The sequence below is a fragment of the Suricata suricatta genome, chromosome 12 (assembly GCF_006229205.1).
Source record: "Suricata suricatta isolate VVHF042 chromosome 12, meerkat_22Aug2017_6uvM2_HiC, whole genome shotgun sequence".
In the NCBI taxonomy this organism is placed as follows: Eukaryota; Metazoa; Chordata; class Mammalia; order Carnivora; family Herpestidae; genus Suricata; species Suricata suricatta.
The window spans coordinates 17,929,855-17,943,569 of record NC_043711.1 but is presented as its reverse complement, the minus strand read 5'-3'; the positions used below and the strand labels follow the sequence as shown (position 1 = coordinate 17,943,569).

The following is a 13,715-nucleotide window of genomic DNA, read 5'->3' as shown; positions in this document are numbered from 1 at the left end:
GAGTATCCTCTAACACCAGGACAGTGGGGCAGAGGGCAGCAGTCATCCTATGTCACCAAAAGAGAAGCTGAGTCTTAGGCGGGGCTAAGACATCAGAGGCCAGATTCAAAAGGCTACTCTGAACCCTCACCCCTGGACGAGTTGAGATCCCTAAAAGGAGGGTCAGGGGTTGCAGGGGCAACACAGGAGTCCACACCAGGCCCACACACCAGATTTTAGCAGCACTTTTACTTTCATGTCTGAACTTCCTGGGTCCTCACAACAGCCCTGTGAGGTAGGTAGGGCAGGAAGGTTTCAGAGATCCCCATTTATGGATGAGGATGCTGAGGCACAGAGAGGTGAAATGACTTGCTCAAGATCACACAGTCAACAGTGTAAGGGCCCAATGCCAATATTCCTCTGGTCCTCTAGAGGTTCCTATATCCACTCCTCCATTCCCTCTGTGTCCCCTGACCTCTCTGAACTCTCCTGGGGCCACAGAGGGCTTCAAGGCAGCTGGCAGCTAGGATTTTTCAGGAACAGCCATTGAGGTGAACCTGGTCAACTCTAGGTAGGCACTAATCCTGTGGGGCATGAGGCCAGCTCTCCCATCCTCCCACTTCCCAGTTAGACAGAGGGCCCAGTAGTTCCAGAGCAAGTGTGGAGCTAGGCATGGTCCATGAATGAATGGGGATAAAGGTGGGTATAAGCGTATGTGTCCTGTACTAAAGACAAAGCCCCCCCAACCTTTGAGACATTTGTCTCAAGTGTCTGCCCCTGTGCCTCCCTCATCCCACAGAGCCACAGTGAGCTTCTTCAGCAGCAAAACGAGCCACAGACATTTGCCTCTGGCACTGTGCTGCTCCAGTGGATACGTCCCATTAGGTATTCAGACCCCATCACGCAGACACAGTGCCTCCACAGCTTGGCTAGGACCCTGGGCCACACCCCCAATGACAAACAGCCGGGGCCCAGCCTGCAGACTAGAACAGGAGCAGCGGGCTGTGGGCATGGCAGGCAGGGCCTCCCAGCGTCGCCGTGCAAGGCTGAAGCCCTCCACAGAGCCCAGAGGGCATGGCTGGTTTCCTGCAGGAAGGAGACAGAAGTTGTAAACCACACACTGCAAGGGCTCCAGCTCTTCCACTTGGGTTACTAGGCCCTTATTACTCATTGCTCCCATTCATCATTTGTTCATTTCTTAATATTTCTATTTGTCCATTCATTCAGTGGTCACTTGTCCTGTTTCTGTCTCCTAAGCCCCTGCTGGTACAGAGTCCTCAGGTACTGAGGGACACCCCAAGAGTTAGGGCATGCAGACCATACTCTGCTGCCTCACAAATTGGGAAAGGGAAGCTCACAAAGCCTTGGTCCCTGGAGTACCTGGAGAAGGACAGGAGGGAGTGCTCATGCTTGGGGTTACTCTTGACTCTCTTGAGCTTGCCTCCTATCCCTAGCCCCACAGATACTCACCAAGGCCCCCAATGGCCATGATGTGGCCCCCAAGGGAGCCAACCACAAAGTCGGCCCTCTTATCCCTCATGCGCAGGCTGCGGGGCAGCTTGGTCCAGGACCCTGCAGGAAAGGGGAAGTCAGATCCAGTCCCACAATACACACTGTGCCCCTCCATCCCATGGAAAGTGGGAAGACAGCCCAGGACAGCCACTGCTCACCATGTTCCAGGTCAAACATCTCCACAGTGTTGACAAAATGTGGGCGGGAGTAGAAATTGTGGGGCCCAGGCTGCTGCAGGCCACCCAGGCTAAAGACGTTGCCCTCTGCCATGGCACAGCCAGCAAAGGCCCGGCGGCTGGGCAGGCTTGGATGCCGGGTCCATGTACAGGCCTCCAGATCAAAGGCCTCAAAAGCAGTCACTGGGAGCTTTCCCTGGCGACCCCCTGCCAATGGAATTGGAGCACCTGGGAAGGAGCCTGGGAGGCCTAGCAGGCTCCTCCTTTACCAGGTTGCTAAGCTTTCACCACTGCCCACCTTAGCTACCCATACCCAGCTGTGTGCACACCGGAGCATGAATCACCCACCCCACAGATCATCAGGCAGTAGGGTTTGGTTTTCTAGCCCTAATAGGGCCACCAGAGGTCAGAGCCTCCAAGCAAGCCTGGTTCACACAAAGCTTCTCTGGTTCTGCCATCCCAGACTAAGCCTGATCCCAGCCAACCTATGAGGATAGGTGCTTCTGCACTTCAAGCCCTTTCCCACGCCCCCCAGGTCCTTACCCAGGACATAGATCTTGTTCCCATGCAGGAAAGTGGAAGCCCCATAGCAGGGTGTGGGCATGGAGGGTAGTGAAAGCCAGCAGTCCCGCCGGGGCTCATACACCCGAACTTGGGCCTGGGGGGCCGTGTCAGGGCCCATTCCCCCCAGAGCATACACCATACCATCTGCATAGAAAAGAGCAATTCAGAGTACACCTCAGCCTGGCCAGGGCACCGTACCCTGACAGCTGCGCTGGTCAGGTCTGGGGAGGAGTGGGGACCACGTCTGTGTAATATGTCTCCCAAGCAGCAGAAACCCTCCTTCCTTCCCAGAGTGGGGGCTGGGAGAGCCAGGATTCCTGCTCTGGCCAGGGCCCCTCCAAGTGAAGAGCAGGAGGCAGCTGATCTAATTATACTCAATCTCTGTCTCCCTGGAGATGCTATGGCAACCAAGTCTGGCATCTAAGCAGGACCGGTGGTCAGACCTGGAGGCCACAAGGTGGGGGCTTCCCTAGGGGAAGGAGGGTGGAGGATGATTTACGTCAGGGTGGGGCATATGGGGATCTGCTCAGCATAGAGCTCAGACTGGGGAGGGAACTCTGGAGATCAGCTGGGGGCTGAGAGGAGCTTAGGCCTATAGGATGGAGGTGCTGGCTGCGAGCCTTCTGCCAAAGAGCCCTGCCAGCACCTCTATATCCTGCCCTTTCATTAGAGTAGGTTCTTGGCCTGTTACACCCTCAGGGTCAGCTGGGGGCATGTCTGGGGGCCTAGAGGGACTGGGTCAGCTTGGCCTTCCCATCTCAAGCTTCCTGGTAAGTGTGTATATGGGAGGAAGGTGGGGGGAATCCAAGCACTTACTGGGCTCTGAGCCAAGGCCCTGCTCCCCTCCCCCTTCCCCAGACTATTTATAACCCTGAGAGTCATTGAACTACCCTTCCTTGTCTCTTAGAGAAGAGAAATGGGCAAAGAGGTGGTTGGGGCCTCCCATCATGCTGGAACCCAGCCTGGGCTCAGCCTCCTACTTCACAGCTGTAAAAGGCAGTTAAGGCTGCTGTTAGCTCAGCTCAGAGCTAGGTAAGAGACGGTCTTTACAAGAATTGAAGCTATGTCCACAGCACTCAGACAAAATTTACATATCTTATCTAATATCTAAGAGTAAGGGACCAGGAAAAATGGAGGGTGTTGGGGCACCTAAGGGATTTCCTTAAGGCCACTCACCTCTCTCCACAGTTGCAACCCCCATGGCTGCCTGAGGGAGGGTGGCCCGACGCTCCCAACGGCCCTCATCAGCCAGGAAGGCCTCCACAGCAGCTACAGGACTCTGGCCCTCATCCACACCGCCCACCACTAGCACCTGCTTGCCCAGCACCACGGCAGCTGCACCAGCCCGGGCAGTGGGCAAGGGTGCCAGTGCAAGCCACGTATGTGAGGCCATGTCCAGTGTTTCAGCAGTGTCCAGGGGCAGTCCAGCCCGGCCACAGCCCCCCAATACTAGCAAGTGCCCATCCTGGTATGCCACTGTGCCATACACCCGGCAAGTGGGCATGGGTGGGAACACCTGCCAAGCAAAGACTCGGCCACCTCCTGTAGCCATGGTGTTCACCTCCAGTGGCAGGCCATACTATCTGCTTAGGCTGCAGGCCTCACTGAGGGGCATGATGGGGCCTCATGTTGACTCTGTCAGGACTACAGGGAGTGTCCGACCAGTCGAGGGACCTTGCCTTCACCTGGAGGAGAGAGGGGAAAAAACGGTCAGAGCCACTGACCAGTCCCTCAGAGTACAGTTGAGCACGCTGTAGCTGAGGGCAGGACTGGTCCAAAATCACTGATGGGAAAGGCACGGGGAAAGACATACCCCTGTTGGCTAGCACACAACTCTTGAGTCCCTTCTGGGGTGGGAAAGAAGGCGGATTACCAAATACTCAGGAAAATTCCTCTCTTCCTCTGGGGCATGAAAAATTCTCCTCCCACCCCCTGCCTTCATCTAACACCTCCGTCCCAGCCAAATCTAGGTCTAGGGGGGTAGTTCACTAGGATAAAACACTTCACCCTGGCCCCCTTCCCTTCCTCTCAACAATCTGGTGCTTTGCATGAATGGAGTCCTACTGTACCCTCCCCTTACTGGCTTCCAGTGGGCGTCCCACCTGCTGCCAGGGATCAGACTCCAGCGTATACTTACAACCCTTTTGGGGGCCATTCCATAGAGATCATCCATTCCCACCAGCAAAAGGCCAAGACCAGGGCGTTTGGCACACAGGAGAAGAGGAGATGGCCAGGGCCCCACATTCCCCCTTCAGGTCTACTATGGGGTTCTCTGTGACAGGTTCCCAGAGGCCAGTCTCCTTGGTGTCCAGAAGTAGGGGAGGGAGATTGATTTGGGGATCCCACAACCATAGGACTCTAGACTCTAGACTCCCATAGTCCAGGGCGTTTCCAGTAGGAATGAGCAGCTGGACTTCTAAGTACCCTCACAGCAGATCCCCAAGTTCCTCAGCCTTTCCTTTCCCATGGGGGCCACGCTCCTGGGACCCTTGGCGTGATGGCCTCCTGGCCCCAAACTTCCAGCTCGCGGGTGGCGGGGGGCGGGTCCAGGCGAGCGCGCTTGGGGCTCTGCGCCTAGCGCCCCAAACTTCCCCTGAGCGCGGCTCCTGCAGGACTCACCGGCCGGGGCTCCGGCGCCTCCGGGACGCGGGGTCCGCCGTTCCGGCTCCGTGCCGGCTCTGGCTGGGGCTGAGGCCAGCCTCCGCGGGGCTCTGGCGGGGCTCCGGCTCGGCTCGGCGCGGGGCGGGGCTGGACCGGGTCCGCCCCTCTTCCCCCCTCCCGACTCGGGAAAATCTCCCCCCGCCTTAACCCTGCACCTGCCGTGGCCAGAGCAGGGCGCGTCGACCCACAGTCAAACGCAAACCGGTAAACTGACAAACGGACATGTGGACGCTGGGCCTGCCCAGGATATAGGGTCTGACCTCGGGCGGGAGGAGAAAAGAAGCAGCAGTGAGCAGCACAACACGTGTATGGTGGGGAATCGTTCTGAGTGGGACCCAGCCTGGGAAGCCCCCGCTGGGGAGGGGGCGGGGGGCGGGCTAGCAGAACCAGCAGGCTTGTTGGGGGGAGCCGGCGACCGCCCACCGGCCCTAAGCTCATAGGAGCCCAAAGACCGGCTTCAAGGCGGCGCCCCCTGGAGGCTGTTTGGGGCGTGGCCTGGGCCTTTGGTGGGTTCGGCGGCTGGGTAGCACTTTCCCAGGCACACGGCAGGGCGCTGAATAGGTCCTACGGTGGACATTGAGGCTAGCAGGGGATGGAGGAGCAGACAGTGTGGCCTCAGTGCTTGACAGGCCCTTCCACAGGCCTGGGTGGGGAAAGTTCTTGTGGGGAGGGTAGCTCTGAGTAAGGGATGAGCTTCAAGGGTTAGAGGCCAGGCAGGTCACTCTGTGGGGCCTGAGGCCTGGGCTACTCTGGGACTCAAGACATTTTGTGACTGTTCATAGCAAGTTGGTGTGACAGAGGCCTATTTATTTCAGACCCAGACCCTGGCCCAGCCTATCTTCTGAGCATGCAGAGTATTGAGCTGGGAGCCTATTCATGCAGGTTGGTGGTCACTCAGGAGAAGAAATCCTTGTGCTTGTCTGTGCTCGCTACTATCTTGTCCCTCTTTCATGGCCAGTGTGTCTCACTTTTCCCAGAAGCACATCTGGAGATAAAGATCGCAGTATATATAGTTAATGTGGGAGGTGAGGCCAGGAAACACCAGCAGAGGAGTGGCAAAAAGAGAAAGCAGCCAATAAAGGGTGTGTCATCGAGCAAGTTACCACTGTTGGCAACTGGGACAAACCTTGCTGGGTTCCCTCCCAGAGCAAAGGTTGCTTGAGGAATTCATTCTCAAATCTCCATCAGTCATGGGTTGAGAGCAGCTGGAGGGGGCAATAAGTCCTTGGCTTGCCAAACTTCTGAAGCCTGCCCTGAGTGTGGGCAGAGCATTCTTCATGACTAGAGGGAGTGTCCTGTCCCTGTCACAGGCTGGCAGTTGGAGTTGGAAGGACTACATGGAAATGGTGGTATCAAGGCATGTTTTAGACCTGACTAGGCGGCTTCCATCCTCTCACTCCATTCTGCCTTTGACTTGCTCTTCACTTAGGGCACTGGTACCTTCCTCCACAGCGAGTTCACACTGTCCTGCAGAACCCTCATATTTTCCATTATTCCCTTTCCAGACCCGTTCCCCTCTCCATTCCAGAAATTAAGCACTTAAAAACCTCCTACTTTAAGAAACCTCCCAGGACCCCAAGTCCCTCCAGTCTTCCCTTCTTCGCCTCCAATCACCTGATATCTGCTACCTTATGTCCAGTGCTCTCCCCAAATTGCTCTTTTCAAAGTCTATGGAACACCATAGAGCTAAAACTACAGGTTTCTATAGTATGTCTCAAATGAAATCTTGCTGACATCTTCAGAGTTTCATTCCTTGTGACCTTGGCACCTCTGCTCCTGCTTGTGCTTCTTCTCAGAGTCTTTTACAGGCTCTGGTTCCTTTTCTTCCTTAGAAGTGGCTCCTCAAGATCCAGCCCTGGTTTTTCTCCTTGTCACTCAGACTCCCTCCTTGAGTGATCCCTCCCAGGCCCACTGGCCTCACTCACCACTAGATATCCACCAGATCTCTGATCGGTAGAAATAGGTCTAGGACCCATCACTCAGGGCTGTAAAAGATGCCAAATGGAGAGCAATGGCTGGATCCTGGGACAACCTTGTGGTCTTTATCAACCTCGTCCTGTCTGATTCCAATTATGCCTACAGGGTCAGCATCCACCAAAATCCAGGTCAAGTTACACCTTGCTCTGATGCATGTTCCCAGAGTTCCATCTGGGACATACTGAGCACCAAGAGGCAGAAGGGTCAGCTTCCTCTTAGGGTACTAGGTGCCCATAACCCTGACCCCAACCCCTACTATTCCCCCAGTTCTAATGTCTGCAAGGGATACAGACTGGGGATGGCCCTACTCTGCCAAGTCTTCCATTTTGCACTGAACTCTGGACTGGACATCACCAGAGAGGGATTCCCCTTTCTAGGACACACCTAAGGCCATGCCATCCCTGAAGACTGGACTCCGCCTCTTCATGGGACTGGTTTCTGTTTACACAGCCCTGGCACCACCACACACAAGGGGCCAATGCTGCTGACTTTGGAGAAGCTGTGCCAGATAACTGGGGCAGAAAGTGAGGCTGGATTGGTCCTGAGAGTAGCAGCTAATTCTCAACCATGGATGGGGCAGAGACAGGGCTCACCCACAGTTGGGGACTGGGCATACTAAGGTGGGACTTCCTGACTGTACCAGGAGACCCTGGCCCTTGGGAGCCCACCATTCCCCTCTTTCTCACAGAATGAGAGTCTAAAAGTGCTGACCCCAAAAGAGCAGTAGAGTTTGCAGTAGTAATGCAATGGCCATGCTTGAAGGCACTGAGGGCCTTACCATGAGTGCTGAGGCCCTGGGAAGCTCAGAGGTGCCAGCTGAGGCCTTGGGAGGGGTGTTTCCCTTTAGGGGTTCCCAGACCCTTCTATACCTGAGGATCCTGGGGTTATATGGGGAGGGAAAAAAACTATTAACCAGTCCCTAAATGAAGCATTCAGCTACCCTCTTGTGACTGACCACAGGCTTGCACCTACCGCCAGCTACTAAATTTGGCACCATTGTATATGTCAGGGTCCAAGAGTTGTGGTGGTATTTCTGCCTCCTAGCTCAGGCTCTGACTGAAGTGTCCTCACTATCTCACCCATGAAACCAGAACTTCCATGCTGGCTCCCAACTTGGACTTGGGGGATCCCTGACTAAGAGAGGCCTTTGGTCAGAGACTGACCTCTTAAAGACTCCTAGAGTTAATTTTGGTCTGTGTCCTCTCATCTGGTGCTGCTTGGGCAGTGGGCCCTGTAACTACACCCCTCTGCTGGCCCCAGCGTACAGGTAGCAAGACTGAGGTCCCAGTCTCCTAGGCAAAAGGACAGGAATTCTGGGAGGCAGGACTTCCTGCCATTGACAGGGCTGAGGCTGGGAAAGGGTTCTCCCACCACACATGTTCTTAGGCAAGTACCCACAGGCACATGTTCTTAGGCAAGTACCCACAGGCCCACATTGGTATGCTAGGGCTCTCAGATTGTACATGCCCAGTTTTGAGCCTGTGTGCAGCATGTGTGTGCATGTCAGCATCAGACTTTCATGGCACATGCGGGCCTCATTCTCAGAAGAGAGGAGGGCCTGCTGCCCTCAGAGGAGATACCCCTGCAACACTTCTAGGGAAGCAGGGGGCATTCCTCTTTCTCGCAGGTCAGGAGCTTGGGACTGAGGCAGGCCTTGTCCATGGCCTCTGAGGGCACCTCTGCTCCTCAGACTCCTGCACAGGACTGGATGGATTTAGAGCCTTCCCCGCAGCCACCTCCTCCAGGAAGCCTTCCTAGGTACCCACCTGTCACGCCCCCAGACATTGGGGGAAACGGGGTCTCGGGGGGTCAAAGGTCACTAGGGCGGGCCAGGTCCCGGAAGCGGAAGCGCGGCGCACTTCCGGTGCGCAGCGGGCGGCCATGTTGGAGCAGCGGAGGCGGCGCAGAGGCGCGTCCTGGGTCCCCGCGGCGGCGCCGGTAGGTTGGGGCCATGGGCCTAGCCGCGCCGCGGAGGGGCCGTCCGCGAGGCGACAGGGCGGATGGGCCGGGCAGTCGGCCCTTTCGGGACCCGCGCCTCCACTGGCCCGGCAAAGATCCTCCCCCAGCCCCCACCCCCTGCCCAGCGACCCCACCCTGGGGCTGTGCGACCCGGTCGGGCTCGCCCCGCCCTCCCCGCGCGTTTTGCAGTCTCCAAGATCCCCGCTCCTCCCCGCGCCTCGGGCCTCAGGGACATGGACCCCCAGGCCAATGGCTCTGATCTGCCCCCAACCTAGTGCCATTTGGATGAGGCCTCTCCTGTTCCCCATCTTTCATCAACTTCCCTGTCGGCCCCGGGGGCACTTGTGAAGGGAAGTTGGGGGCCGGATTGTAGCCTCTGTTTCCGGAGCCTTTTGGAAAACCCAGAAGACCCCTCCCAAGAGTCCAGACCGACCTGGACGGAAGAGCCCCCAGTTCACCCCCAATATCTGTGCCTGCGGGAAACAGGCCCCTCCCTATTCTACAGTTCACACCCCTGAGAACTACATCCCCTGGAAAGAAAAAAATAAAAGTAAAGTCATGTGCAAGGATAGTGCTTGGAGAATGGCCTCCGGAGAGAGGAAGTGCCCGAGACACCTGAGGATCCAAGAATGTTTCCAAACAAAGAGCCCCAGGGCACTTCCTCCAGGGGATTCTGAAAACTTCCTCTGCTCCATTAGGGCGGTTGGAAGAAGCTGCACAGACGCACCTCGTGGCCGCAGGGACCTGCCTGGTCCCAGCTGATCTTCTAATGCTCTGGTACAGCTGGGATAAGACTCCCTCTGGGAGCCCTCACTGCAGAGTTAGGCATTAGACATTAGTCATGATTGATGGCCTACGGCCTTTTCAGAGAAGCCTGGGACAACTTGGGTGTTCCCAGACAGCTCCATCTGGAGGTCTGTAGCCCTCCAAACCCTCGTTAGGACAGCTCAGATTTCTAATGCCCACCTTCTTAACCATCCTGTTGGAGCCTTTGGCTCTGAGACCTTGGGCTCTTGGTCTGGCTGCCTGGCCCGCAGGCTGCCTAATTGCCCAGGCTTGTGTCATAAGTGTCTGCTACTTATCTTTTAAGTTTCTGTTGAAGGAGAGTCTGACTCTTGCTTTGAGTTTAGTCTCCATGATTTGAATGCTAGGAGTCAGACTTCTGAGCTTGTCTGGGTACTCCGAAAGCAGAATTTCTGGTAGACAGGAAGGTTCACCCCTGAGCACCTGGACAGCAGCAGCTGGAGGAACAGATGGGCATGGACATTGAATGTAGGTCTGGGCTCTTTGACCAGACTTAAAGGCTCATGTTGCCCTGCACTTAACTGGTTTTACAGCTGGACCTCCCAGCCCTGACCACAGACTCCAGTCACACACATTAAATGCGCCTTACTGTTGTTCATTTCCAAGACATTGCATTGACTTTTCCCCTTTTTGCTCCATTTCCATCTGGTCCTTCCTGTTCATCACTCATGTCCCACCTAGGCATTGCCTTTCCTAGGAATCCTTCCCGGACCCAGTGGAAGGCTGAGCTGGGTGTCAGTGTACACTCCCAAGAACTTTCATGGTCTCTGTCTTGCCTTGTGTACAGGACTCTGAAGATCGATATTCACCTGTGTTCCCAGGGTAGTGTCTAATACCAGGTTTCTGGCCTCAGAAAATAGAGAATTGAATTAAAATGTGCCAACCGAGCCCAAATTTCCTAGGCACCCAACAGCATGTTGGATGGCTCTGATGAGCTTCTAGACAGTTATCTTGAAACTTCCTCTGATCCACATGGGTCCCTCCTGCCACACCTCAGTCCTTACCCTGCCTCTATAGTAGGTCAGGAGACCAGGTCTTTGCCTCAAGCAGTGGCTCACTCTGGCCAGACACCTCTGTGTTGATGATTGTGATCAAGGAGAATACAAGCCCTGATAGACTTATTATCTACCTTTGTCCCTTATCTCAGTGCTCGTCCTTTTTTTTTTTTAAGTTTAGTTAATTGTTTTGAGAGAGGGAACCAGCGGGGGAGGGGCAGAGAGAGGAAGATAGGATCCGAATCAGACTCTACACACTGGTAATAGACAGCCCAATACCGGGCTCAAACTCACGAACCGTGAGATCATGACTTGAACCGAAGTCAGATGCTCAACTTAACTGAACCTGCAGGTGCCCCGATCTTTTTTTTGTTAATTAATTTAATGATATGTTTTCTTTAATGCAATATATCTAAAGTATTATTTATTTTTAAGTACTCTCTACACCCAACATGGGGCTTGAACTCATCACTCTGAAATCAAAAGTAGCATGCTGTACCAGCCCAGAAACCCCTCAGTGCCATTCTTATTGATTTTTTTTTAATGCTTATTTATTATGGAGACAGAGAGAAACAGAGCATGAATGGGGGAGGTGCAGAGAGAGAGGGAAACACAGAATCTAAAGCAGGCTCCAGACTCTGAGCTGTCAGCACAGAGCCCGATGCGGGGCTCGAACCCACAAACCGCAAGATCATGACCTGAGCTGAAGTCAGATGCTTAACCGACTGAGCCACCCAGGTGCCCCCATTCTTATTGATTCTTTTCCTCTTGTCTTGGAGGTGCAAAGCGCTGGTTTGCGGATACCCAGGTAGATCTGCAGTGCCTAATGCCATGAGCGTGGTGGTGCAGCATGTGGAGGAGAAAGCTGTGCACTCCTGGTCGCGGATCTCCACGGCAGGAAAGAAGGCCCTGGAGGAGGCGCTGCTTGTTTTTAACCCCATGAGCCAGGATCTCAGTGCCACAGAGGCCCAGCTTGTAGCCTTCCTGCAGGGCCTGCGGGATGATGGCTTCCAACCTACCATCCTGCGCAGCGGTGATGTCTATGGCTATAGTTCATGCACAGCCAACCCCCCAAGCCAGACGAAGTTGCAAGCTCGTGCCCCCACCCCAGCTGCCACATCACCTCCAGCCAGCACTCCCCGAACTGCCATGCGGCTGCCTGCAGGCCAGGCCACACTGCTTCCTGTGCCACTATCTGGAAGGCTGGCCAAAGCATCCACACCAGCCCTTGCCAAGCATGCTACCACCAACCTGCTGCTGAGCTCCCTGAAGCAGTCAAGTGCCAGCCGTGCCCGGGGTGCAGCAATGGGCTTCCCCGCCCACCTCTATCCAGGTGTCTACCCTGCCATGCGGCTCTCTGTTGTCCTTGAGGCCCTGGTTCCACTAAAGACTCCCATGCCCTGCTTGGGTGCCAAGCACAAGGCACAGTCACTGCAGCTCTCACTTGCAGACTCTCCCCTGAAGCTGCGCAAAGGTCCAAGGAAGAGACCAGGGAACTCTCAGCCCAAAGCTCCCAGAAAAGCCACAAGCAAGGGCCCCAAATGCCTGACTCATAGAGCCCCCAGGGCCAGACCCCAACAAGGCACTATGCCCCAGAAAAAGACCTGCAAAGCTACTGGGTCCCTCAGTGGCCTACAAATGAAAAGTGGCTCTGCCCTGGGCACCAAAACATCCCAGGCCAAAGCAGCTCAAACACTAGCCAAAGCTGCTCAGGCCAAGGTGGCTCGAGCACAGGCCAGAGCTGCCAAGGCCCGGGCAAAAGCCAAGGCAGCACAGATCAGGGCCAAGGCCAAGGCAGCACGAATCAGGGCCAAAGCCAAGGCAGCACGGATCAAGGCCAAGGCCAAGGCTGTGCGGGCTAAGGCCAAGGCTGTGCGGGCTAAGGCCAAGGCAGTGCGGGCCAAGGCCAAGGCAGTGCGGGCCAAGACCAAGGCAGTGCGGGCCAAGGCCAAGGCAGTGCGGGCCAAGGCCAGAGTGGCTCGGACCCAGCCCAGGAGCAGGGGCAGGCCAAAAGGGTCTGTTCAGGCCAGGACTGCAAGGAGGGGCCGGAAAAGCTGCCCTGAGGCCGTGGGGCAGAAGAGGAAAAGGGCTGAGGAGGCAAAGGATCTTCCTCCCCGGAAAAGAACACGACTTGGGCCCCGATCCCCTAAGGCATGGCTAGGGCCTGGAACAGCAAAGCTGCTGAAATTTCGGGCCATCAAGGTGGACAGGCGGTCCTCGGACGATGAGGTTCGGCAGCGGGCTCAACGGATCCTTCGTGTGAACCTGTCCCCTATAATACAGCTCCAGCCATTGCTGCCATACTCAGCACTCTGATTCCTTCACATAATAATGTTTGGGGAAACTGAGCCCAGTTGTCTGTGTGACCAGCGGCACAGTGTGCAATGCCCATGGATTCTACAACCCCAAGGACTCTGGGTGCCTTTCCAGGGCCCTGAGAGCCACCATTCTCCTTTCAGAGACTGGAGGATATGGGGTGGTATGGGCGGGTGGGAGGGGTGTTCTTACGGCGTGACGCACTGTGATTTGTTACTCTTCAAGTTGTACCTCCACTGTTCCATCTATCACGTTTTATACCTTTCCACCTTCCAGTCTCCCTGCCCACCTTTCATGGTCTTTTTTGTGTTTGTAGCTGCTGGTAGGCCAGGGTCAGCATAAAAGAGAAATGGCCCTAGGAACAGGGCTGCCAAATGGGGTCCTAAGAGCCCAGGACAAGCCCTGGAGGTGAGTGAAAAGAGTAGTTCTCTAGAGGTGCTGGCCTTTGTAGATGGGTGAGAAGCAGCCCCTGCCAGCAGGGGCAGAGCCACTCTGAGGTGGCACGCCTCCCCTTAGGTCTGCACGTCATCCAGGTAGGCCCCCTGCAGGAGGACCGTAGGTAGCTCTGGGGAACCTTACCGCCAGCAGGTTTTTAGGCCAGGGAAAGGGGGTTTTGTGGTACTGCTTCCCAGGAGCCATTGTCGCCTACCCTGCTCTGGCCAAAACATTGGGGCTTTGTCTGAGCTTGTCTGGGGCAGGGTCAGGCCTCAATTAGCTGTAGTATTTCTGCCTCTCCTTCCAGCCTCAACTTCACTAGTTGGTGGCAAGGGGT

The 13,715-nt window shown here is 55.7% G+C and overlaps 2 protein-coding genes and 1 long non-coding RNA gene across 5 annotated transcripts; 1 reads left to right on the top strand and 2 right to left on the bottom strand.

Moving 5' to 3' along the window:
• Positions 1 to 208: 208 nt before the first annotated feature.
• KLHDC8B (kelch domain containing 8B) lies at positions 209 to 5,208 on the bottom strand. Its single transcript, XM_029918349.1, has 6 exons — positions 4,851 to 5,208; positions 3,408 to 3,916; positions 2,211 to 2,375; positions 1,650 to 1,874; positions 1,450 to 1,551; positions 209 to 1,065 (listed from the first exon to the last, which is right to left on the bottom strand). The coding sequence occupies exons 2-6, from the start codon at positions 3,781 to 3,783 to the stop codon at positions 869 to 871; spliced, it is 1,065 nt and encodes a 354-aa protein (XP_029774209.1). The 5' UTR covers positions 3,784 to 3,916; positions 4,851 to 5,208; the 3' UTR covers positions 209 to 868.
• CCDC71 (coiled-coil domain containing 71) lies at positions 5,016 to 13,110 on the top strand. Of its 3 annotated transcripts, XM_029918346.1 has the most exons (3): positions 5,016 to 5,096; positions 5,708 to 5,774; positions 11,407 to 13,110. In XM_029918346.1, exons 2-3 carry the CDS (start codon positions 5,740 to 5,742, stop codon positions 12,941 to 12,943), a joined length of 1,572 nt encoding a protein of 523 aa, XP_029774206.1. In that variant the 5' UTR covers positions 5,016 to 5,096; positions 5,708 to 5,739; the 3' UTR covers positions 12,944 to 13,110. The 3 variants fall into 3 exon arrangements, with proteins under 3 accessions (XP_029774206.1, XP_029774207.1, XP_029774208.1); XM_029918347.1 differs by lacking the exons at positions 5,016 to 5,096; positions 5,708 to 5,774 and adding an exon at positions 8,716 to 8,807; XM_029918348.1 differs by lacking the exons at positions 5,016 to 5,096; positions 5,708 to 5,774 and adding an exon at positions 8,753 to 8,807 and having other exon boundaries at positions 11,404 to 13,110.
• On the bottom strand, positions 5,683 to 8,837 carry LOC115274861. The gene is made up of 2 exons (XR_003901292.1): positions 8,636 to 8,837; positions 5,683 to 5,877 (listed from the first exon to the last, which is right to left on the bottom strand). It is a non-coding gene; the product is annotated as an uncharacterized LOC115274861 (long non-coding RNA).
• Positions 13,111 to 13,715: the final 605 nt, after the last annotated feature.

What these genes read in the sequence shown, in the direction of transcription:
- KLHDC8B (XM_029918349.1), bottom strand. Translation starts at nt 3,783, where the DNA reads ATGGCTACAGGAGGTGGCCGAGTCTTTGCTTGGCAGGTGTTCCCACCC. An exon ending in GAACAAGATCTATGTCCTGG is followed by an intron (nt 1,875 to 2,210) that starts GTAAGGACCTGG and finishes TTCCATTGGCAG; the next exon opens with GGGGTCGCCAGGGAAAGCTC. An exon ending in GATGTTTGACCTGGAACATG is followed by an intron (nt 1,552 to 1,649) that starts GTGAGCAGTGGC and finishes CCTTTCCTGCAG; the next exon opens with GGTCCTGGACCAAGCTGCCC.
- CCDC71 (XM_029918346.1), top strand. Translation starts at nt 5,740, where the DNA reads ATGCAGAGTATTGAGCTGGGAGCCTATTCATGCAG. An exon ending in CTGGGAGCCTATTCATGCAG is followed by an intron (nt 5,775 to 11,406) that starts GTTGGTGGTCAC and finishes CTTGTCTTGGAG; the next exon opens with GTGCAAAGCGCTGGTTTGCG.